Here is a 25,106-nt window from a genome sequence, read left to right on the forward strand (position 1 = left end):
CACAGGTGCACAAGGGTTATACAACAAAAACCAGTTTAGTATTAACCTGAAATATTAAATATCAAGGATTTTTAAAAGTGTAACATAAGAAACAAAGTTACCAGCAATATAATTTTTTAAAATATTCTATTATACAACTATAAATGAAGACTTTAAAGAAAAGGGAAGAAAAATTTTGAAACTAGCAATGTGTCCAAATATTTTGGAGTACACTCGTATCCAAGGAACTTTCTAGAAGTCTACTTAGGAAAAAATATTTTGGCTTTAATCCTGAAATTACCATTATTCTCCCAGGGCACAGAAATAAATGAGAGCTGTAAGTAAACATTTGTTTTAAAGTGGAAGCATAAAGTACCTGGTGATATCTTCAGTCAGTTGAGAAGGATCAGGAGGATAAAACTTCACATTAAAGGTGAACAGCCAAGGAAGATCTGTAATTATTAAACATGGGTATTTACCCAACCAGCAGAATGCCCATTTATTTTGATAAAAATTAAAGGTTACTGTTCAAACAGTACATACTAGTCCCATTATACTGTTGTTTGGCGAATTTCATTTTTTCATTTTAAGAAAACTATTTACAAAAACAAAATGAAAAATAAAAATTATATAAATAAATAACCCACTATGAAAGAATAAGAGATTCACTTTTTTAAAAATAAACGTTTACTAATACTTCAGATGTTTTGTATGGTGATACATTATGTAAAAATTTCAGTATAACCTATAAGTAATTATTTTGAATTAAGATTTGTTTTAACCATAATCTCTAGATGCCAAGTATTTCCTATTATTTAAAGAGAAAAAAAGGTATTTTAGGACTTTTACGTTGTTAAGAGAAGGGAGGTAATGATCAATTGATCGCTACAGCTATTCAAGAAATGGTTAATAGTCTATTAATCCCATAAAGGCATCTCAAAGAAGGAAGAGAGTAAACAGCATCATACTTCCTTTTTATTTTGGTTTTTTTTTTTTTTAGTTTATTTATTTTGAGAGAGAGAGAGAGTATGCAAGCAGGGGAGGGGCAGAGAGAGAGAGAGAGAGAGAGAGAGAGAGAGAGAGAGAGAGAGAAAGAATCCCAGGCAGGCTCTGGTCTGTTAGCACAGAGCCCAATGCAGGGCTTGAATCCACATGAGATCATGACCTGAGCCAAAACCAAAAGATGGACACTCAACCGACTGACTTCCGGGCATTACCATGAGCAAATGCTTGCCAGCTCAGATCATGATCCCATGATTGTGGGATCAAGCCCCAACTGGGGGTCTGTGCTGAGCATGTTATCGGCATAAGATTCTCTCTCTCTGCCCCTCCCCTGCTCAGACTCACTCACTCTCTGAAAAATAAATAAATAAACTTAAAAAATGCTAAACTCTGAATTAAGCATTATCATAATTTTGGAGTGCCTGGATGGCTCATTTGGTTAAGTGTCTGACTCCTAATCTCAGCTCAGGTCCTGATGTCAGGGTCACAAGTTCAAGCCCTGCATTGGGCTCTGCAGTGGGTGCAAAACCTACTTAAAAACAGAAAATTAAAAAAAAAAAAAAAAATTAAAAAAAAAACCAGAAAATAAAAAAAACATATATTATCATTTTTACCTATATATGAACAGTCTGTGAACCATTTATATGCAATCACATATAGGCCTCAGATACATAGTCCTATTTCTATACATTTGAGGAAGATTTTAAGGCAGATTTTAAACAGGAACCAATAGGCTGTCGGTTTTCAAAAATAACTGAAAAAAGATTAAGGTTTACCTTTGCTAATTGCCTATTAACTGAAAAGTAACAATAAAAGCCTAGCATTGGCTGGGTGAAGATCAAACACGCAGTTCTTTCGTCCATTATAACACAAACAGAAAGGAAGAGGTGCGACAACAGCTAAGACTTCATGTTTTCAGCCTATTTTCACGATCAGGGCAGGACAGGATTCCATTTAGAAACTAGCTCCAATCATCAGATCCTACTTGTTACTGTTATTCCTCTTGCCAAACCACAAGGGCAAAAGTCCTGAAAGAACTCTAAAAAAACTTCACAAATAATCAAAACACAAGACCGTGATTCATAATTGGCAAGAGTCTTGCCAAAAATTGGGAATCTCCATGGCTCTGAAACGAGCAGCATATAAACATTAAAAAACAAAAGCCAAAACAAAACCACAGGAAACAACTCAATGGAGCATCAATCATGCTTCAGAGGTTATCCTGTTCTCCGCATGGTCTGGATCACTTGGCAGGTCTGGTTTCAGATGAAGCGAAAGAACCAAGCATCGGTACCTTTCTGAATTCATGCACTCTAAAGCTGTGTAGGACAATTGCGCAAAAGACCAAGGAAACATTCCAAGGCTCTCTGATACACTGTGGAAGAAACTGTGGGCATAATGTTTCTGTATCTAATTATTCCTTTTCTTGCCCCCCCTTTTCCATTAGGAAGTATAAATAGGTGGAACACTGAGACAATAAATGCAAGGGGAAGAAGGAAAGGTCGGGGAGGGCTTCTGAAAAGCCAGGGATATTAGTCAAAAGATAAGGTGACCATCCATTCCAGGTTACTTGGGACTGTTGAGTTTTAGCATTCAAAGTCCAACATCCTGAGAGTCCTCTGTCCTGGGAAAATCAGGAAGGTCATTCTTTTCAAAAATATCTTTTTTTTTTAAGAGGAGTTTCAAGGAGAAGAAATGGGAAAAATAAGGTATAGGCTCAGAATTTCAAATGCGAGCAGAGAAGGGAAGAGAGGATAGGAAAACTACCTAAAAGGTGAATGATTTCAGGGGAAAAGAAAACAAATGTGGAGTACCTAGAATGAGACAGAAGATAGACGGTAAGGAACGGAAGGAAAACGTACAGATTTGTCCCAGGGTGTTGATATCAGGACAAGTAAGTAAAGGAGCAAACAGCACGAAGGACAGTGGGCAGGCTGGCGCTCAGGGAAACGTCTTCTCCTCCCACGGCTCTGGGGCCCCAGGGCCAGAAGGGCTGCCGAGAATCCTGTTACCTGTCTGAAAACTCAGCTGTTCATGGCTCTCTACCTTTTCTGCTTTGGTCATCCACCCACCATGAAGTCAATTAAGTCTCCAGATCGTCCATCAGAGACTTTTCTGTGGTGATGATGTTTCCTGGCACAGATAATCCGAAAGCCAGGCAGAGGCAAGACCAGAGCCTGCAGAGGGAGTTGGAGCTGGTGAGGGGGAGACCCCGAAAGTCACTTTGGGAGTCTGCCAGGACAGCAAACAGGGAATGGAAGAAAAGGGCCACGCCAATTGACTAGAAACCCAGACAAGCACACAGCGTGGCCCTGAGCGGCGGAACGACGGAGGAGAGAAGGCAGTGACCGCAGAGGACGGAAGAGATGGGGGGCTCTCCATGCTTTTCCCCCCTGGAGTCTGCACTCCAGTACATCTATGAACAGTGAGGGTGTCTATGCCTCTGGGGCCAGAGACAAGCCTATTACTTAAACTAATAACACAGTTTCAAAACAAAGTAGATGAAGCAATGGTAACTGCTTGTCTGAAGCAAAATCTACATCAACAGTGAAAGTTACAGAAAGCGGTGCCTCATTCCTTTCCCGAGAGAAAAAGGTCAGATGCTCCTTCACAGTGGTTGACACCGACCTCTTGACCAGAAGAGTCCCGAAGGCACATACAAAATAAAGTCATGATTCTAGATAAATACCGTTGGTTTCCTCAACTTCCTGTATGATATAAATGAAAAATACAGCTGACCATTCTATCACTATCTTATTATTCCAGTCTACATTTCTCTGAATTTTATTAAAGACAGAAATAGATGCAAAGATGCTCTTAGAAGTATGATCATTTAAATACTCACTTCGTAGCTGTCTCTTTATTTCTTTTGCAGGATCTAGCCAGTTCTACAGGGGGAGGGAAAAAAATAAGGTTAATTAAGCCATGAGACATATTCCAGAGTCCAAAATGGAACAGTTTACAGTTCACGTACTTAAGTATAAACATACATTCCTATTCAAAGCACTTTTCACCTATTAGCATTCCACTGGTCTAAGTATTGATTTGTTTTTGAATATATGTAGGTTATAAATAAAACACTGAAACACTTTTAATTAAGGTGGGTCTCTTGGGCCTCGTTTTCTTGGAACTCAAATCAAATATCTACCCAAATGATTGGATACAACATACTACACATAGTCTTTATTCCATAGTAGAACTCCAGCAAACAGCCCGTGTGGACAATGAAATGAGAGTCCCATCAAGGATATAATTGGCTCTTAAAAGTGTAGACATCCCAATCAAACACAATTATTTCAACTCCTAAAGCCAACTTCTCCTCCTTAAACTCTCTTTCCCCCCCACACTGTACAATGCTACAGAGTACCGTCAGATTGGAACTGACCGTTTCCTTCCTGCTCTTTATGGAGCATCCTTTTTAAACTTCATGCCAAGTTGGAAGTCAAATCATAAGGAATTCCCTTTCACTTCCCTCATCAACCCTTTGAGAAAGTTAACATAAAAAGATTCTAGGAAACTACTACAATATCTTAAAGCAAAAATGACCAAATTTGGACTACTAGGTTCAAACTACCAAAGGACATTAAACATTTGTCTTTCAAAGTTATCAGCAAAGATTCATCCAAAATAATTTTTATATGGATTTTTGTCTCCATTTTTTTATACTTTCCCCACCTTATCTTTAAATCAAACCTCTCAAAGTTTACTCTACTTGGGGGCGCCTGGGTGGCTCAGTCGGTTAAGTGTCCGGACTTCAGCTCAGGTCATGATCTCATGGTCTGCGGGTTCAAGCGCCGCATTGGGCTCTGTGCTGATAGCTCTGAGCCTGAAGCCTGCTTTGGACCCTGTGTCTCTCTCTCTTTCTGACCCTCCCTCACTCATGCTCTCTCTCTCAAAAATAAACAAACATTTAAAAAAATTTAAAAAGTTTAATTATCTTCACTAATGCAGGAGAACAAATACATGTTTTGAGATGCAGTGTTTTTTTGATTGAAACAGTTGAGCCTTGAACAACGTGGAGGTTAGGGGTGCTGACCCCCCACACATAGTCAATAATTCATACACAACTTTATTTCCCCCCAAAATTAACTACTATAGACTACTATTAACCAGAAGTCTTACCAATAATGTAAACAAGCCTTATCAATAATGTAAACAGTCAATTAATGCCTATTTTGCACATTATAACAGTATTCCTACATTACATTCTTACGTTAAAGCTAGAGAAAAGAAAACGTTAAGAAAATCATGAAAAAGTACACAACTGTACTGTATTTATTGAAAGAAATCTGCGCATAACTGGACCCACACAGTTCAAACCCACATTATTCAAGCATCAACTATAATTGGCTTTACAATAAATAAGTTTCATTCATTCCAAAAGTATCTGAAGTAATGTATTATAACATCTGTGCTTGAATAGCATTTTCTTCAGACATATATGAAGCAAACAATTAAGATGTTTGTTGTTAGGTAGAAAATAAGGGCCTCCTTTGTCTTAACAATATATTGAATTGGTCCACAGAACATTAACTTACACTATTTAAAAGCAGTTAACAGGATGCTGTGGAAACAAAGCTGCATGGACCCCTGTGGGCTTTACTACACGACTCGAGACCGGTACTCAGCAGCAAGGGTCTAAGGTGGGCATGCTCTGCTCGAACACTGGCTACATTCAAACATCTCAATAAAGAGCTACCAGAGCTTGGTTGGGTTTCCTATTACTGGTCCCAGCTGCATGGCCCATTGATGTGAAGGGCCAGCGGGTGCTCCAATGGTACCTCCAGTGCTATGTCGGGGAGCAGCTCTAATTCTCCCCTTAGAAAAGAGCCTGGCATTCAGCTTCCCTGCCTGGCAGCTGCTGTCCCCACAACAGCTGGCTCACAAATGGCCAGCTATGATGAACACACAAGAATGAGGAAAACACATCTTTCAGTCTCTGACCCAGACAGAGGGAAGCCGGGGAAGAGGCGAAGGAGGGTCACATGTGTTATGGCATTTCATCTATAAACAGAGAAAGAAGAGAGTTGAAGGAAAACTACTTAACTGGTCTTAATCAACCAGACAGACCCTTCCAGAGCTCTGGTTTCATTACGTGACAGTTGTTACAGATGCCTGCTGCAGTAGGCGGAGGAGAATGGCGGGAGTGACATCATCTTCTGTGACCCCAAGGAATAACGCCGTGTCAAAGAGAGAGAGTCAAAGAGAGAGAGTCAAAGAGCTCTACAGACCCAGGAGAATGAGCGACCAGTTTCTGTGCACCAGCCGGCCAAATTCAGACTTGCTGTCATTCTCAGGCCACTTTCAACAGCACTGCAAGCCAGAATATTAGAAGGCTGAAGTGGCTTCTTCTCCTTTTTGTTACAGACCCCTATCCAAAACTGAAGTGGGCCAAGTTTACCTGGTGTGATCAAAGACCAGCAGCCAAAGCGACTCCTGCTATTCGCCTACTGGATTTCCCTTTGCTAACCACGCTCACTCCCACACGGTGAGGTCCACTCCCAAGGAGGAAGAGGTCCTCCCCTTCCCAGCACAACCTTGCAAGGGCAGTGAGAGACCACATTACTTGTACCCTCCATAATGCTTAGCAGGTGCAGGCAACCAGCAAGTACTAAATTAGTATCTGTTGACCAACATCTGCCCACTGCCATACTCCGGTGATCTTAAAAGATCACGAGCTAGAATATTTTTATCAGATTTGCTTATACTTGAATGATTAACTCCAATGAGTACTTATGATACCGAAAAGGATATAATTTTATTGCCATGAGTCATAAATTCATAAGTAAAAAAAAAACCAAAAAAATGACAATGTGACTATTAAAAGAAATACAAGTCTATTATCTGTATTATCAATTACAAATAAATAATTATAGAATATATAAACAGATAACAAATAAATAAAAGTAAACTTCTTGGTTTGACACTTGAAGAGTGCCAGATGGATCAAGAAGCAAACACAAAAGGAGGGAAAAAGACATCAGAGAATGACAAAAATGCATGGGAGTATCTGTGTATGCATGCAGGCACACACACACATGTACACACATGTGCACACATACACACCGTGATAGATTATGGTGCATAATTTCTAACTGTTTTTAAAGATCTGGCTGCTACATATATAGACTTTGGAATCAAAGCTACATGGAGTCAAATTCTGGCTTTCACCAACTCTGTGACCTTGGACTCATTCTTCAGCTTCCTTAAGCCTCTGTTTCCTCAATTCAAAGATGAGGACTGAAACAGGTCTCTCACAGGCTAGTTCTTTTCAACTATCCGTTCAACGGTCCCCTGAAAAGTACATAACTGTGCAAAGTACTTTCCCCAGTGCCTTGAATACATGGGTTTTTCTATAATCATAAGCTGGTCTATCACCTTTGGGTACGTATCTCTTCCTCACATAATTTTATATTTCCAAAGGTGGTACGTTATATATATTAAAGAAGTTACTATTTATATGAATAGCACTACCCACAACAAGTTAACAAATCAGACACTGTATTCATGGGGCCAGATGAAATAAAAATAAGACCCCTTTTCCTTAAAGAAAATTGTCTAGTGCTCGCCCTTTCTACAAAGCCATCCTACTATAGTGAAGAATCTTCCTGGAAACAAAGGCAACACATAACCCTTCTTGTAAAAATAATTATCAGTATGACTAACCCATGCATGGAAGTGTTTGGACTGAAGCATTATCTAGCTAAGCTTTACTAAGTTTTGCCTGATAAGAATCCATGTGGCAAATTTGTTACAAAAACAGACTTAGCCCTTGCCCACCGGAAACATTCTCCAGGAAAGGGGCCTGAGAATCTCGGTTTTAAGTGATAGTTCCAGGCAATTCATAATCAGGCAAGATTGGGATTTTTCTCAAACTTTAATGTACAGGTAACAATACAAAATGAAAAAGAACTAAAATCCACCCTGGATTTCAATAAAATGTATCTTGGCTTATTAGAAATAAAAGTAAAGTACTTTGCCAGCTACACTTGTGGGCAGGGACATTCGTTCAACTCAATTTGGTATCCTTTCTCCCCAACCTTCCCCCTTTCACCTCCGCTCTGTACCGCAAATATGAACTCTCTCTACATATATATTTATTTCCTGAATATCAGGTTAAACCAAGGAATAAATAAAAATTACAAGGAATCCTATCACAGGCTTCCAACAGAAGTAAACTAAAATCATAATGGGGTCCTGGAATATCAATATTATTAAATTACCTTAGAACATGAAACTGAAGACTATGACTCAGTTGGGGGAGAAAAGTAACATCTTTACTTTCGCTAACATTTAGCTGAAATCTAGCATTAGCATCAATTATGAACGTGGGAGAAAAAAAGCCTGGTTAATATCAGCACTACCTTTAGCTCTGTCACTCATAGGAATCAAAAATATTTCCATATTCCACTATAGTTGTGGCAGGTCTTGAAATAGCACTGATACTAATCAATATTTTGAACTTGCTGGAGAGATTAGATACTGGGGATTATCCCAAATTTAGTATATTCAGAATGTTGTTTATTTACTGACTTCCTCTATAGGCCCCTGTATTTTATTAGTTAAAACACTATTCATTAGACTGCTAAAGGAATTAATGGCACATAAAATGGTTAAAAACAAAACAGAAACCTGCCTTAGAAGGTTATAGAAATTAAAAAAAAATTTTTTTTAATGTTTATTTATTTTTGAGAGAGAGAGAGAGACACACAGAGTATGAGCAGGGGAGGTTCAGAGAGAGAAGGAGACAAAGAATCAGAAGCAGGCTCCAGGCTCTGAGCTGTCAGCACAGAGCCTGATGCGAGGCTGGAACCCGCAAACTGTGAGATCATGACCTGAGCTGAAGTCAGATGCATAACCAACTGAGCCACCCAGACACCCCAGAAGGCTACAGAAATTTAAGCAGCAAAGCAAGTATCTGTACACACAGGTTTTTTTTTTTTTTTAATGCTTATTTACTTTGAGAGAGCACGAGCAGGGGAGGGTCAGAGAAAGAGGGAGAAAAAGAATTCTAAGCAGGCTCCACCAGCATGAGCCCAAGCAGGCAGGGCTCAAACTCTTGACCCATGAGCTCATGACCTGAGCTGAAACCAAGAGTCAGACTTTACCAAGAGACAACTTTCCTGACTGAGCCACCCAGCCACCCCCGACCAAGTCTTTTCTAAACATTTTCAATACCTGTTACCAGAAAAAGGGTTAAATAAAGATGATTTTCAGTTATCCTCTAACAACAAAAACATCTAGGAAAATAAAAAGCCCTGATTAAAAATTATTATATTTAAATTCATAGGATGCTGGTGTTAAGAAAATCCTCAGAGGATCATAGGGGAGGGGAAGGGGAAACAAACAGTTAAGGAGAGAGAGGGAGGCAAACCATAAGAGATGTTTACATACTGAGAACAGAGGGTTGATGGGGGTGGGGGAGGGGGGAAAATGGGTGATGGGCTTGGAGGAGGGTACTTGTTGGGAAGAGTACTGGGTGTTATATGGAAACCAACTTGACAACAAATAGAAGGAAGGAAGGAAGGGAGGGAGGGAGGGAGGGAGGGAGAAAGGAAGAAAATCCTCAGAGACTAATGGTCCCAAAGTCCATGTGCAGTGGGAATGGCCTGACTCCGACCTAAGTGACTGTGGCTGTTGGCATGCCACTTGGCTTTTGCTGCATTCCAAACTTCCACACTTTCTGTCACTTCAAAAGGATATTTGATCCCCTAGAATCAGCACTTCTCAAACCTTACAGTTTTTCCTGAATCACCTGAAGATCAAGTCAAAATGCAGATTACAGTTCAGTAAGTTCTATGATAAGGACCTGGAATCTTCCTTATGAATAATCTTCTAGGTAGTGCTAATGCTGGGGCCCCCTTGGGAGTAGTACGGCCCTAGATTTCCTTTCATGTCTTCTCCTAAAAATCAGATGTACAGAGACGTTTTTCAAGCCCACTAACCGGCTTACCAGGTAGACGCCCAGCCTTCACTGGCTACACACTGTAATGTTGACAGGCCTCCGTAGAAAGCCCTAGCAGACTGCCACTCCCACGTGTCTACGTGTAAGCATTTCTTTCTCCGCCCCATCACACTAACCAGCTGTATCACATAATGCCAAGACCTACGGCCTTCATTCCACCAAAGTGCTGACCACTAACGCCTGACAAAGAGAACAGTCAGCCAGGCCCATCAAGCATCAGCAGCTCACAAGCAGTCCGAGTGTGCGGCTGCCTGGGCTGCAGGCCACTGAGTATAGTAGACCTAGATAATGACCCACGATCCTCTCATAAAATCTATCTCCAAGTTCCTTTCCCTCCAAAAGCCATCCATCTCACCCAATACCCTTTCTGGCTGGATGCTAAGATTACAGAAGGAGAGAGTTTTTTCAAAATGCTTAGCTGTGCCTTTCTCACTTTTGGTGTTCGTCAATTTGGCCAGGTGAGAGCAATTAAATTCATCCGACCCTGTATTACCAAATATTCTAAGTATAAGCTTGCCTAAAATCTGCATTTCCTCTTAGGAATTTATAGCACTGAAGCAGGTCCCCTTTGCCAAAATGAGGTCTAATAGAACACTGCCCTAATGCTGGCGTTAGCAGGAAAGTTCCAGGCTTTCTACATTATGGCAAAATGTTCACTACACACCTGGGCGAACGTGATTCAACACTTGTCTGTGGTATCAGAACGTATAACTGGATTGAATATAGGATTTTATTAAAGAGTAGTTTATATATGACACACAGTGAAATATTTGTGTTTTTAGTTCTATTTTCTGGAGGGAAATGGACAAGCTATCAGACAAACACTTTAATCAATTGTCATAAAGTTAGCTGTGGATATCAACGATACTTCTAACGAGCTCCTCTTTCAATATGGCTTGAAGCAAAATAACACAATCCCTGGGCCAGATGCCAAATTCTATTAACGTCAAAAATTCAAGACAGTATTTTTCCCTTTAAAGAGAGTCCAAAACCTTAATGATGGTTACAGTTAGACATGAATTCAAGAACTATCTGCACTTGAAATTCCATATATAAACGAGTAACATGTTGCTTGATTCCACGTATTTTTAATGGCATTTTCCATAGTAAAGCTTACATAAAACTTCTCAAGAGACATTAAAAGGTTCTAACACTAATCATGACAGATTTTCACACTTAGCGTAAATTGAAAGGCTTCCAAATCAAGATCTGAACCATGAGACAAAGTACTACACTAAAATTGAAGGAGAGTTTAGATTTTCTCTCCATGGAGAAAATTTATACAAATAACCATAGCTTTACCTCGCCTTCGATTTATAATATGTTGAAATAAATGATGAAACTTCTATAAAGAGATAATATTCAGCATGAAAGCAAGCAGCGTAAGTCCCTGTACCTGCAGTATCCTACCGTTGAAACTACGTGGGTTTCAAACACAGTAGAATTGATCACGCTAAGTCAATACAATGGTAAGAACATCGGTGTGAAAAAATGAGGACGCCATTCAAATCTATATTAGAAAAATAAGAGTTCTTTGGCTTCGATGTCTTCAGGACTGGATTTTGTCTACGTAAGTGAGAAGGAATTAAAAAATCATATAAAAGTCGTGAAAGCAAATCATATTATATATGAATAATTAAATATATTGCCAATTACATGTGAGCATTCAACTTTCTGAAAAGTTAGTATTTCAGAAAGTACATGCAGCTGTTTATTCTTCTAAAGTTATATGGTTAAAGCCTAGATAAAAGTGTATGCCTATTCGATGGGCATTTTCATCTCCCATTTCCTAAGAGAAACAGAAAAGTAAAATAAGGAATTAAGAGTTCCCTATTTAAATTAGCATTCTTTGGTCAATGAGGATCCTATACAGAACCCCTCTAAACTTAACCTTATACTGATATTCTCTGCCTCAATGACCTGAGCCTCTCCTTAACCCCAGCCATCCCTTCCCATCCTGAACACTAGGTCTTGTCATCACACAGTGTTCTCTACCTCATTAGATTTCATCATTCCTTTCTCAGCTACAACCCTTTCCTCTCCTTCTAAGTTTTCTACCCATTAATTCTCAGCTTCTATGGACTTTCATCCTGTGGCCGCCAGCCATTTTCTCCCAACCTACTAGCCCATTTCAGCTTCAGTTATGTTCCTTCCTGGGTCTCTGGTGACTACGCAGCTAGGTTACCATCTCAGCAGCAGCTCAAGTTTTCTAGATCTTCTGTCCATCTTACCATCGCCGTTGTGAACACAGCCAACTGGAAACCGCTGTAATACTCCATTTCTCCACTATCATACCCAGGGTGCAGATGGCAATCAGAGAAAAACACACACCAATGTATTCTGTTGCCATCAGAATCATATGATCTCCAATCTCGGCTGGACTGTCAACAGCAATCCACATACTTGTCCTTAGTTGTCTGCCTCTCTGGGTCCCCAGTGCTGCCCCCTAGTCATTCTTAGCAGACGGTTTCACCCTCTATTTCTCAGATCTCTGAGGCTGCACTTCGCTTAACTAAGATTTGCTTACAGATACACCACTCCTGATCCTCTTCCAGAGTCAGGGGGTGAGGCTGCCCTCTTTATTCAAAGCTTATCCTCTTCCTCTTCTCCACTTCAGGAGTTTCCATCTTCATCCCTTTCCTCTCACTCCACCCCCACCCTCTCCTTGGGCATTCCCACAGCCAAAGTTGAAGTTCTTTCCATCCAAGCAAATCTATCAACTCCCAAAATCCTTAGTAAACATTCTGTGCTGTCATATATAATAGCCACAAGTCATAAGAGGTTACTTAAATTTAAATTTGTACAATCGAATAAAATTCCACTTCACTTCTTCAGTCACACCAGCCATATTTCAAGGGATCAATAGCCATCTGTGGCTAGTGGCTGCCATATTGGATAGACAGAGCAGGTCTGGAACATCTCATTACCATGAAAAGTTCTACTGGACTGTGCTGGTCTATATCCTGTTGTATCATTCTCCCATCTGTCCTCTTCATAGTCAGCTTTCCTTAAATAATACTTTATGCCCACGCTCGCATTCTTTACTGTTAACTTACCTCAGCCCTCACCTATTCCCTGATCCCTAATCATCATCTAGCCAACAGCCTACATAAACTTCCAACTTAGAAAAATGAAAATGAGATTTCATCTCTGCCCCCACCCCCAAATTGCTGCTTCTCCTCCAAATCCCCATGTAAGTCTCTAACAAACTCCCCAGCTACCCAAGCCCCAAATGTGGAACTTATCCCTAACCCCTCCATCACCTTCATGTCTCAGAGATGATAAGTCACAAAGTCCTACAGACATGATTTACTCAGTCCCTCTACCCTTTGTCTTCACCCCCAATTTCACTGCCCTAGTTTCCACCATCCCTGGACCAGATGACCAACTTTCCTCTGCCTCTAGTCTCAGTCCCCTATAATCTCCGTCCACAACACCAATAGGTTATTCTTTCTGCAATGCAAACCTAACCGTGTCACTTTCTTTATAAAAACACTTCACATCAAGATAAATATCTAGATTCCTTAGCACAAGACGCAAGGCTTTCCAAAAGATGTTCTTTGCCTAGCTTTCCCATAATCGCCAACACTCTCCACAAAGCTACCCCAAATTAACCCATGATGTAAGTTAAAACACTGTGCTTGCTGAGAAAGCACAGCTTCAAGACAAGTACCCAACTTTTTTAAGCAGGTATGGAGACCAACACAGGGCTCAAACTCACCACCCTGAGATCAAGACCTTAGTGGAGACAGAGAGTTGGACGCTTAACCGACTGAGCCACCTAGATGCCCTCCCAACAACTCCTTGTAACTTGCCAGTCACTCACAGGTCCCTCCTGTATAGAGACTCTGGAATTACCACATCCCCCAGCCCTTGTCAAGCAACTTAAAATTTCCCCTGCACACCATTCTCATTCACACTGGAGAAATTAGGTTTCTTCTGTGCAGAATGTCCCTTCGCTGTCCGCATTTAGAATATGTGTCACAATTCTCATTTCTTATAATAGGACGTTAATATTAAAGTGATAATATCATTTCTAAAGTTTATAGATTTGTCCTTACACAACAATATAAAGTTTTCCTACCACAGGTCCTTGGTCAGGTAATAAACCTTAAAAGTGTCCCCTATCTCATCACTAATAAGTGTGCAGCTGGTATTTAGGACAGGGCATGTTAAGCTGTGTCAGGGAACAGAGATTACTAGAGGTCTATCTTCTTGGATAATATTAGCCTGACTGCTATGGTCAGAAGGCTTGTGTCCCCCTAAAATTCCTCTGTTGAAATCCTAATGTCCAGTGTGATGGTATCAGGAGGTGGGGTCTCAGGGGTAATGGGTCATGACAGTGGAGCCCTCATTTTGGGATCAGCACCCTTACAAAAGAGGCTCCAGAGAAGTCCCTCATCCCTTCCACAATGTAATAAGTAGATCCTTACCAGATACCAAATCTGCTGATGCCCTGATCTTGAACTTCCAAGCCTTCAGAAATGTGAAAAATTCCTGTTTTGATAAGGCATCCAGTCTCTGACAGTTTGTGATAGCAGAGCAAATGGACAAAGCCACTGACCAAAAAGTTCTGTCCCAAAACACGTGAGGGACAGGACATAGCCCATCCACTTAACACAGCCCGTAACATAGCACCTTCAATATCCTCTATATAAACAGTGACCGCACCGTTTTCAAGCTAGGAAAAGTGAGCCTAAATGGTGGGGTGGGTGGGTGCACGTGTGTGTACATGTGTGTAGCAAACGGTACATAAGACTGGGTAGGAGAAAACAGAGATTCTTAGTTGGAAATCCATCTCCCAGGTGATTCTACCAAGAAGGGAAAAGTTCCTTTAAGGAAGTACCGACCAGGAATCCCACAGAACCACCATCAGTAAATCAGGCCACCCTTAAACTTATTGACACCATTACAGACACATCAACTGGGAGATTCACACTGGGAACAGAGTCCATAACATCCTTCAACAACCCATATATAAAGTCTCGCATGATGTCTTTTAGAATTGAAAACGATGAAAAATCCCTCCAAGGCAAGATGATATTCTTCCATTTGTCCTGTCATGACAGCTATAAAATAGTATGCCCGTTATTTATGCCTTGACTGGCAGAAAGTTAAATATTTTTGCATTTTCTGTTTTTTTCCTTCCTAGTTTACCCACTTTTGAGTCTTAACATTAACATTTATTTGCTAGGTGACCTTGGGTGAATTATTTTAACTTCTCTATGCCTCATCCTTCTGTATTTATAAAGTGTGGTTAATAATACCAACCTTCCAACGTTGTGCTGAAAACTATAAGAGACAACACTTGTAAAGTGCTAGAACAGAGCCTGGTGCATCATGAGGACCCCCCAGAATGATTAGCTATTAATAGTCATGTCCATTTTATTCACAATATTTTTTTATGATAAAAGCCTCCTTGGATTCTCTTAAAAATGAAGTTATAAATAAGTACACTTAACCACGAGCCTCAATATAAATACGATATTCCCATCCAGAAAGAACACCACCCGCTGAATGCTGTACGACTGATGGATTCCACCTGGAGGACCTGGTCCTGCCTAGCAGCACCCCCTGAAGGCAGAATTAAATTAACTTGCTTGTTCTTCGAAAAGCCGTTAACTGACCTAAAGTCAAAATGTCTTGAAATACTCAAGATACCCCTGCCGTTCCCCGACCAGCCGTCCCCAACTCACTAAATGACAATTTCATCCGTCCAAGAATCCAGACCCAATTACTGGTGTCATGCCGTCCCTCACACCCAATCAGCTGACTGATTCCACCCCTTTCCTTCAATCTTGTACTTGTCTTTCTCTACCACAACTTCATCGGAGGCCACTTCCTGCTTCGGGGACCAGTGCCACTCAACGCCCCTCTCCTCCCTGTCCCTCTCACAGCACAAGCCCACCCTCATGTCTCTCCTTAAACAGCATTCTCTCTCCTGGCCATCTTTAGTGGCAATACACTCTCCTAGAGAGCTGTAATAAAAATTTAGTAACTGTGCAACTCAGTTTTTCACCGTCTCAACTGCAACATAAGCAGGGACATCGTGAAGGCAGGGTCTTTGTCTTAACTGTTTACTGCTAGATTCGCAGCAGTACCACAGGTTTGCATACAGGTAATTTTTTTTTTAACCTAAAGTCTACCATCTTAACCATTGTTTAGTATCCAGTTCAGCAATACTAACTATATTCACACTGCTGTCCAATGGATTCTGAAATGCTTTCATCTGATAAGACTGAAACTCTGTACCCACTGAACAACAGCTCCCCATCCCCCCTGCCCTGGTCTCTGGCAACACCATTCTACTTTCTGTTTCCGTGAACTGTATTATGCATACCTCATATAAGAGGAATCACAGTGCTTGTCCTTTTGTGACTGGTTTATTTCCCTTAATATGATGTCCTCTAGCTTCATCCTTGTGACAGGATTTCCTTCTTTAAGGCTCAATAAATAATATTCCATTTACTATATTTTGTACAGACTACATTTTATTGATCCATTTCATTCACTGATGGACACCGGGTTGCTCCTACCTCTTGGCTCTTGTGAGCAATGTCACCATGAACGTGGGTGTGCAAAACTCTCTTCAAGATGCTTTCATGCTTTTGGATATACACCCAGAAGGGAGATTGCTAGATCATATAATTTCTATTTATAATTTTTTGAGTAACCTCTATACTGTTTTCTATACTAGCTGCAACATTTTACATTCCCACAACCAGTGTTCAAGGATTCCAATTTCTTCAAATCCTAACACTTATTTTGTTTTCTTGCTGGTGGTCATGCAAATGGGCGTGAGATGGCACAAGGGCCGTATTTAATAGATATGTGTTAATGTCTAGATAGGCTGAGGCTACAAAGATAAAAAGGTATGGTCTCTACCCTCAAGAAGCTCCTAGAGTAAGTAATGGGAAGAGAGACTCTCATAAATTAGGTTTTTGCTAAATGTCTAGATAACAGATGGAAGAAACAGTCAAGTTGGGAGCTGGAAGGACAGTGGTAGAAAATGGTCACGGAAAATCTCACAGAGCAGGATACTTACACGTTAAGAATAGTATGTTCGAGCAGATATAGTATGGACCAACAGTGCTCCTGTTAGGAGAGAAATCTGGTGTGGACTGATTCCAGACTGGATGTGAGAGATTATTGAGAAATGAAACAAAACTGGAGCCTTGTAAACCATACTAAAAGGATTATACTGCATCCATTAAAAGGTGTTGAGCCAGGGAGAGCCAAGATCCAATGTGCACTGCAGAGAACTCCATCCAGCAGCAGTGTGACGCGTCACCATAGGGGCCTGGGCCCAGGCAGTTAACCCAGGTAGGAGGCTGACAAAATGGTCAAAGCAAGAGAGGACAGAGGCCTAAACCAAAGCAAAAAGTGTGGACAAAGAGAATCAAGAGAAGGGGGTTAGTGGGTAGAAAAGACAGACCTTTCTGACTGATAAGCACCGGAAGGAGATGGAGGAGTGGAAGGAATCTATACCCACTCTTCAGGGGACAGATGAGGTTTTAAGGGGCAGATGCCAGCTTGCTTTGGGACAATAGAGTGCTCCAAAAGGCAGTTAAATAGGAGTCTGAGGTTCAGGTTAAAGATATGGATTAGACACATATATTGGGAGTCATAAAAATAAAAACTAGTGAATCCTATCTAAATTCCACTCTTTCTCATGTAAATCTAGTGTTGCAGAAATACCAGATGTCTCTATGTAGCATATCCTGTTCCTACTAACAGAATGTGTTTTTCTGCGTATTTTACAACACGCTAGATGGTTTCCCTTTTTCTACAAGGCTTAAATGTTTTGCTGCATCTCCCCATCTGTAATCTCAAAGAGTGGATAGCGATCGCCAAATTCCCATCACTTTGTCTTTCACAGCTCTGAGGACCAGAAGGGCCCATGGTTGGAAATCATATCAAGACCACCTTTATTTCAAGTTGAAAGAGAGCACCTAGTTTTTTTTTAATGGAATATCTCACTTGTTATTACTTCTTTAAAAAGTATTCTAAACAGAATTCTAAGAATACTCGCATACTATTCTGAAGGAAGGCATCCAATTTAATGGTCTTTGGCTTAAATGTGGAATTAAACTAATTAGGTATCAAGACTTTAAAACTTAGCAAATTGAGAAACTTTCATTTCATTACCAAGACATATAAACAATGACAACATGTGGGCAAATAACTTCACAGCCTATGCTCATCTACTATATTCTGTTCTAATGACTGTGATGTAAATGGAAAGTAACCAAACCCTCCAGGCATCCTCTGACAGAATGATCCCAGCGAGTCTGTCCACAGCCACAATCTAACAGACTTGAAAGGGCTTCACTCTAAGGTGCCACAGGGCCAAACCTTTATTCTTCACGCCTGTACTCAGTATCTTCTCCACCAGTTACATACTATTACTCAAAGTGAAGTAGAGCATTTTTTGTGTCTTTATTTTGAGAGAGAGAGACAGACAGAGAGTGAGCAGGGGAGGGACAGAGAGAGAGAGAGAGAGAGAGAGAGAGAGAGAGACAGGATCTGAAGCAGGCTCCTGGCTCTGAGCTGTCAGCACAGAGCCCGACCCAAGGCTCGAACCCACGGATTGTGAGATCGTGACCTGGGCCAAAGTCACATGCTTAACCAACTGAGCCACCCTGGTGCCCCAGGAACAGTCCTTTCTTAACAATGAGGAGAGTGCTAGAGACCTGAATGTTGGTGTCCCCACCCCCCACCCCATCCCATTCCTATCTTTCAACCTAACCCCCAGTGCAATAGGATTTGGAGGTGGGGCCTTTGAGAGGTGATGAGAGCGTGAAGGTGGAGCCCTCATGAACGGGAGCAGTACCCTTATAAAAGAGGCTCAGAGGCCCTGACCCCTCTGTCATGTGAGGATACAGAAGGCACTCTCTTTATGAACCAGGAAGTGGGCCCTCACGAGACACAGAACCTGCTGGTCTTGATCTTGGACTGCCCAGCCTTCCTGTGTTGTTTATCAACCACTTTAGTCTACGGTACTTTGTTAGAAACGCCAAATGAACTAAGAGAGAAGGCTGCAGGTTAGTTCTGGTCAATTCCCAGAATGGATTAATATTTCTCTCTTTAATTTACATATGAAACTGAGAAGCCCTGACCATCCCTGGAACCAGTATTAAGCATTTAGAGAACTCGGATGCTCCCGCTTAGTGTCTTGGGAAGTTTCTGGAGCACAACAATCTCAACACACTTGATGTCAGGCAGGTTTGTCGAGGGTTCGGGCAGGTCAAGTCCACCCAACCTGAGTCCAGGTGGGCCCCACCTCTGTTTTTGCCTTCAGTAACCCAAAAGAGGGCAAGGAACACACCCACTCCACGTGGCCACCGCAGTCTGAACATGTACAGCAAAGCCAACACACGCTCCCCAGTCTCCAGGTAAGCACATGCCTTCGACTATGCTTCCTTCTGTCTTTTTAGGCATGCTTAATTCCCAGCACACAGGTGAATTCAAGAGCTAAAAATTCAACATGACATGTTTTAAATCTGTTCTTTTAGTCTCTAAAACATAAGCTGAGACATCCATTTTGTCTGCTTATAATATTAGTGGAAAAGCATATACACACACAGAGGCAAAAAGTTATACGTGATTCTCTCTATACAAGTTTCTAGTATTTACCAAATTTCTACATGAATATAAAGTATGTCAAAATCAATTATTTTAAAGCTAAATTTTATACCACTTGAGAAGAAAGAAAAATACAGTATTTTTCTAAAGAGATAGAAATGCACTTGAAATCATTTCACTTACTTTCTGTTCAGGGCTTTCCTGAAATAAAAGTCCAAAGTAGTCCTTTTCCAAGAGATTGAGATGTTCACACACTTTGTCAAACAGCACTTGTCCCTTCGCACGTTTCTGAGGGAAAAGAAAGGACATCTTTACTTTTCAAGCACTAAAGATTCCATGAGTACTATAAATAATGGACTTCACATTAGATAATGTAGCACCACATAAAATTGTTTTCCAACCTTTCATAATACAAAAGATTAATAACCTTTTCACTTTAGAATCTTCCCTCCCCCCACCTACATGAAGCATACATTCTAAAATGAAAGCATGATCAAATGCTTTACTTGCTACTCTATGAAAATATAAAATGGAGTCAAAAAGTAAGATGCCAGTTCATTAATTTTTATAATAGTATAAAAATAGGGGTGCCTGCTTAGTCGATTAAGCATCCAAACTGGGCTCAGGTCATGATCTCACAATTCATGAGTTTGAGCCCTGTGTCAGGCTCTGTCAGCTCAGAGCCTGGAGCCTGTTTTGGATTCTGTACGTCTCTCTCTCCCTGCCCCTCTCCCATTTGTGCTCTCTCTCAAAAATAAATAAACTTTAAAAATAAAATAAAGTAGTACAAAGTCACGTCTAAACTACCTCTCTCAGTTCCTCAAAGTGGGTTATATTATATCTATGATACATACGTCCTCAGGAAAATCATTTAGCCCCATTCTTCACTGGATCCTAACATGACTTATCCCACCAGCACTTAGGCATTTTTGTTACAGGATTTGTAGAATAAGAAAAAAAAATTTCAATTCAAGCTATGCTTTTGCTCCAGAATAACATGACATTCTTCAGAACAATATCTTTAGATACAAGGAAATGGATCTAGGAGGATAAAATCAGTGGTCTCTGAGGATGTAACATACTTTTGTCTTAAATAGTGTGATGTATTTTCTTTAAGAAGCTGCCATCAACAGAGACGTAAAAGCCTCTGACAGCATGGAAGAAAAACGCATGGTCTAATCAATGGCAAAATACGAAGTGGTGACTCAATTAAGATGCACACCGCTGGGAACACCAACGGGGAGGTGAGGTCTCTCTCTCACTCACACACACACACACACACACACACACACACACACACACACCCCTTCATCCCCTGCACAGACAGAAGCTGGCACTGGACTACAAGCAAAAACTGAACATGCCTTCGGACTTTTTATCCTCAAGATGAAGGGCCCTTACACCATCAAAATGGTTACTCATGAGTTAATCCACCACATAGAAATTGAGGCCCCCCACACATTTATCTTTACAAATGGAATAAGAGAGGCACCCGGGTGGCTCAGCTGGTTAAGTGTCCAACTCTTAATTTTGCCTCAGGTCATGGCCTCACTCACTGGATCAAACCCCGCCACTGGGCTCTGTGCCCTCAGCAGAGCTTGAGTTTCTCTCTCTCCCCAAATAAAGATTTAAAAAAATAATAACAATGGAATAAGATATAAAAGACATCTTAATTTCAAATGAGTACAACCCTGATAAGGGGTTTCAAAAGACAGTCTTCAGAGATTCAATTCAAGGGTTTGTTTCACTCCTCTAACCATTTTTTCCTCTTCTTTGTGGGAGCAGAGGTGGAAAACTCATGCCTGAGAGATTTGCAAAGGAGAATCTGGAACTTTCATTATTAAATGTCTTACAGTAATGTTTTTTAAAAACAGGGGAGCAGAGTTAAGATGGCAAAGGCATAAGGGGACAAGGAATTTCCTTGTCCCTCAAGCACAGCGGGGATCAGGTCAGATCACTTGGGGCGCCCAGGAAGTCCATCTGTGGAGTGGCAGAAGGACCTCCTCAGGTGGAAGGAGACAGCTGGTGGGACAGAGGTGCGTGTATGTGAAAACCGGGGGGAGATGAACTGGTGCAGGTATGGCGGGTAAGGAACTCCTTCTGTGGAGAGACAAAACTGGGGGGGGGGGGGGGGGGGGGGGAGGGAGAGACAGACAGACAGACACTGTGAAACCGCAGTATTGAGTTAGCACAAGAGGAAAACCCCTCCGGACTATGGACTGGGGAACACGAAATTCTGCAAGTGCCAGTTTCTATTTTGTGAACTGCCTAAGGAGCTGACACTCAGAGGTTTCCAAAGTGCAGGACTTTCTCCAGACTGAAGCCAGAGCCATGTGCGCACACCTCCGGGGGAGGAGCCGCCAACCCTGGGTCGCACTGGGAGAGAACGGTGGTCCCCTTCCTCAAGTACTGTGGGAAGTGGGTTTACTGCCTCCCCAAGGACAAAAGACTCTGCAGGCACCAAAGGGCGGAGTGGAGCCACACCAGAGCAGGGTCCACAAGGGTGCGAGACCCTTTTTCCCAGCCAAGTGCTGGGGGGAGGGGGGGGTGCTGTGGAGTAGGGCAAATTGACCTATTCTGTGAGTGCTGCCTGACCAGCGTGGTTGGAGACCCCGGTCTAGGGAGGAGAGATCGGGTGTTACCATTTTTCTCCCCATCACCAACAAAGTGCGGCTTCAGGGAGCAGCAGCGCGGCGCTCCCCGTGGAGGCGGGACCCGCTTACCCAAACCTGCCCCTCTGAGTCTTGGAATTGTGTATCTACCCGAGTGAGATTGACCCTGACAGAGCCAGAGGGCCTCTCCTCCAGACCAGCACAGCCACAGGCCCAGGGACCAACAGCTGGGGGATTTTTTTGTTGTTATTTTTGTTCCGTCTTTTTCTTCCTACCCTCCTCTTTTTCACTTTTGGAATCAGGCTCATAACTTCTGATTTGTTTATGGTGAAATATACACATATTTATATATTTGAATATATATGTGAATATATGAGTATATATGTGAATATATAGGTCTATATATGTGAATATATGCAAACACACACACAACACACACATGTGTGTGTGTAAAACCTTGCTCAATCAGGCATTTTTATTCCGTTCTTTTTACACCTTTTCGATCTCTTATTGATTTTCCTTTCTCTGGATTTAGCACTTTAGGGTGGGTTTTTTTGTTTGTTTTTTGGGGTTTTTTAAAATTCTGTTTGGTCTTCTTTTCTCCCTGATTTCATTTTTCTCTTTTTGAGGGAACAGGCTTCCCCCTACCTTTTCCCTTTTGCTCCAGGGTTACTTCAGCAAGCAAATCCAAGCACGCCCAGCTGAAAGTCCAAACACTCCAGCACCACAAGCAAGCAGGAGCTTCGCAGAGGACCGACCAGTGGGACGGAGCAGCCAAAACGCAACGACAACGTGCTCACAACATGCACCGAAACCATTTCCTGAAGTGCCAGGCCCAGGACAGCATAAGACCCCTTGTTAAAACAACAGTACTTGCAGGCACAGGATGCAGAACAGGCTATTAGAACACGCCAAAGACAGAAACTTAGCCAAAATGATAAACCAGAAAATACAAATACAAAAACAGAATTCTGAAAGTGGCTAGGGACAAATGGGCCTTAACCTACAAGGGCAGACACACAGGGTAGGAGCAGACCTGTCCTGTGACATTTCGCAGGCCTGGAGGGTGCGGCAGGAAACATTCAAGGTGCTGAATAGGAAAAATATGCAGCCAAGACTCCCTTCTCCAGCAACGCAGTCATTCAGAATGGAAGGACAGACAAAGGCTTTCCCAGACAGACAAAACCTGAAGGGGTTCATGACCACTAACCCAGCCCTGCAAGAGCTCTGTGGGTGGAGAGCAGGAAAAAAAATTAAAAAACTTAATTTAAAAAGTAAAAAAAAAAAAAAAAAAAAAAAAAATTTATACTAAATAACAGAAGAAAGAAGGTGAAAGCAACAAATTATTTCAACATAGCAAGAATTGTGCCTTTATCATATCACTAGATTCAGAAAAGTTTTAGGTACATTTAAAATAAATACGTGTGTATATGTCTGCATACTCAAAGTACACACAAATCGAGTGTAGTAAAGAGGAGTACTGGAGTCTGGATTCCAAATGCCAAAGTTCTACAGAATCTCCATTATTGAGAAAAGATGCGACCAGGGACAAGGCACTTCACTTCCAATTGCCTTAATTTGCACATCTGTTGAAACGGGGGGAATAAAATCCACCACTGAGCGTAGGGAGTACTAAAAGCTGAAACACATTCAGAGAGCTTAGAACAGGACGTGGCACAGACTTAGAGCTTAGAACATACAGAGAGCCTACAACAGTATGTGTGGTATGTGTGCTTCGTCAATAACGGCTCCTATTGTTAGAAGCTGGAGAATTTTGTAACATGAGAAGTGACTAATTTCACTTATAAGAGATTTTGGCTTAAGCTTTTAAAATGAAAGGCTCTGAATTTCACTGATAAATCTGCATGCAATTATTAGCCTATCTAATTAAAACTTTGAGTTTGGAGGTATTTTAAAGTAACTTTATGAGGAGAAGGGAAGGCAAACCACGACAGTTGGCTTTCTTAAATGTGCAGTGAAATCCATGGTCCATGAAGAGATATGGTTGCAAACAATAGCAAAGAATATTTTATTTTTTTGCACTCTGAACTTTATTTCCACAATCATACTTATTTTCTTTCTAAACGAATTTTTTTAACGTGTATTTATTTTTGAGAGAGAGACACATAGAGTGTGAGTGGAGGAGGGGCAGAGAGAGAGAGAGAGACAGAAATCAGAAACAAGGTCCAGGCTCTGAGTGTCAGCACAGAGGCCGACGTGGGGCTCTAACCCACGAACCATGAGATCATGACCTGAACCGAAGTCAGCCACTTAACTGACTAAGCCACCCAGACGCCCCAATGATACTTATTCTCATAAAAGGTTTAGAGTGTGATGACTTTTTCCACCGTTACTGAAGCATAATTCACAAATAAAAATTGTATACGCTTAAGGTATAGGATGATGTCTTGATGTACATATACAGTGTGAAATAATTCACTGCAATCAGTGGAGAGGACATTTTAAATCAACTCTATTAAACTCTTGTGATAGATATCTTGGGGATGTTAAGCATAGAAGTACATGAAATAAGATAAAGCATACGTCTAAAGAGGTCCCACACTTTTAGATTTCAACGTAATTTGGAAAGGCAAATACCTCTGTTGTATACACAACAGTACATTGTTCTGATGTACTAAGAAAATATTTCTGTCTTAACTAATACACTATTTATTATTATTATTATTATTATTATTATGCTACTCTCAGAATTCTTTTTTCTTTTGTAGTTTATTGTCAGGTTGGCTTCCAATAACACCCAGTGCTCATCCCCACAAGTGCCCTCCTCCATGCCCATCACCCCCCTTCTTCTCTTCCCCACCCCCCTCAACCCTCAGTTTGTTCTCAGTATTCAAGAGTCTCTTATGGTTTGCCTCCCTCCCTCTCCCTTAACTATTTTCCCCCTTCCCCTCCCCCATGGTCCTCTGTTAAGTTTCTCCTGTTCCACTTATGAGTGAAAACAT

General features: G+C 41.3%; 1 protein-coding gene across 15 annotated transcripts in view; it reads right to left on the reverse strand.

The window, feature by feature from the left end:
• The window catches only part of EPB41L2 (erythrocyte membrane protein band 4.1 like 2), a 219,020-nt gene that overhangs the window by 65,120 nt on the left and 128,794 nt on the right, over window positions 1-25,106 (reverse strand). For all 15 annotated transcript variants that reach the window (XR_003910426.1, XM_029943386.1, XM_029943390.1 and 12 more), the window contains 3 exons: window positions 19,715-19,819; window positions 3,827-3,869; window positions 356-431 (listed from right to left, as the gene is read on the reverse strand). Coding sequence is in view for 14 of the 15 variants with exons in the window: in XM_029943386.1 (XP_029799246.1) it covers window positions 356-431; window positions 3,827-3,869; window positions 19,715-19,819 (224 nt within the window). In the remaining variant the exon portion in view is untranslated. The remainder of the gene's footprint in view (window positions 1-355; window positions 432-3,826; window positions 3,870-19,714; window positions 19,820-25,106) is intronic.

The sequence above is a fragment of the Suricata suricatta genome, chromosome 7 (genome assembly GCF_006229205.1).
Source record: "Suricata suricatta isolate VVHF042 chromosome 7, meerkat_22Aug2017_6uvM2_HiC, whole genome shotgun sequence".
Classification (NCBI taxonomy): Eukaryota; Metazoa; Chordata; class Mammalia; order Carnivora; family Herpestidae; genus Suricata; species Suricata suricatta.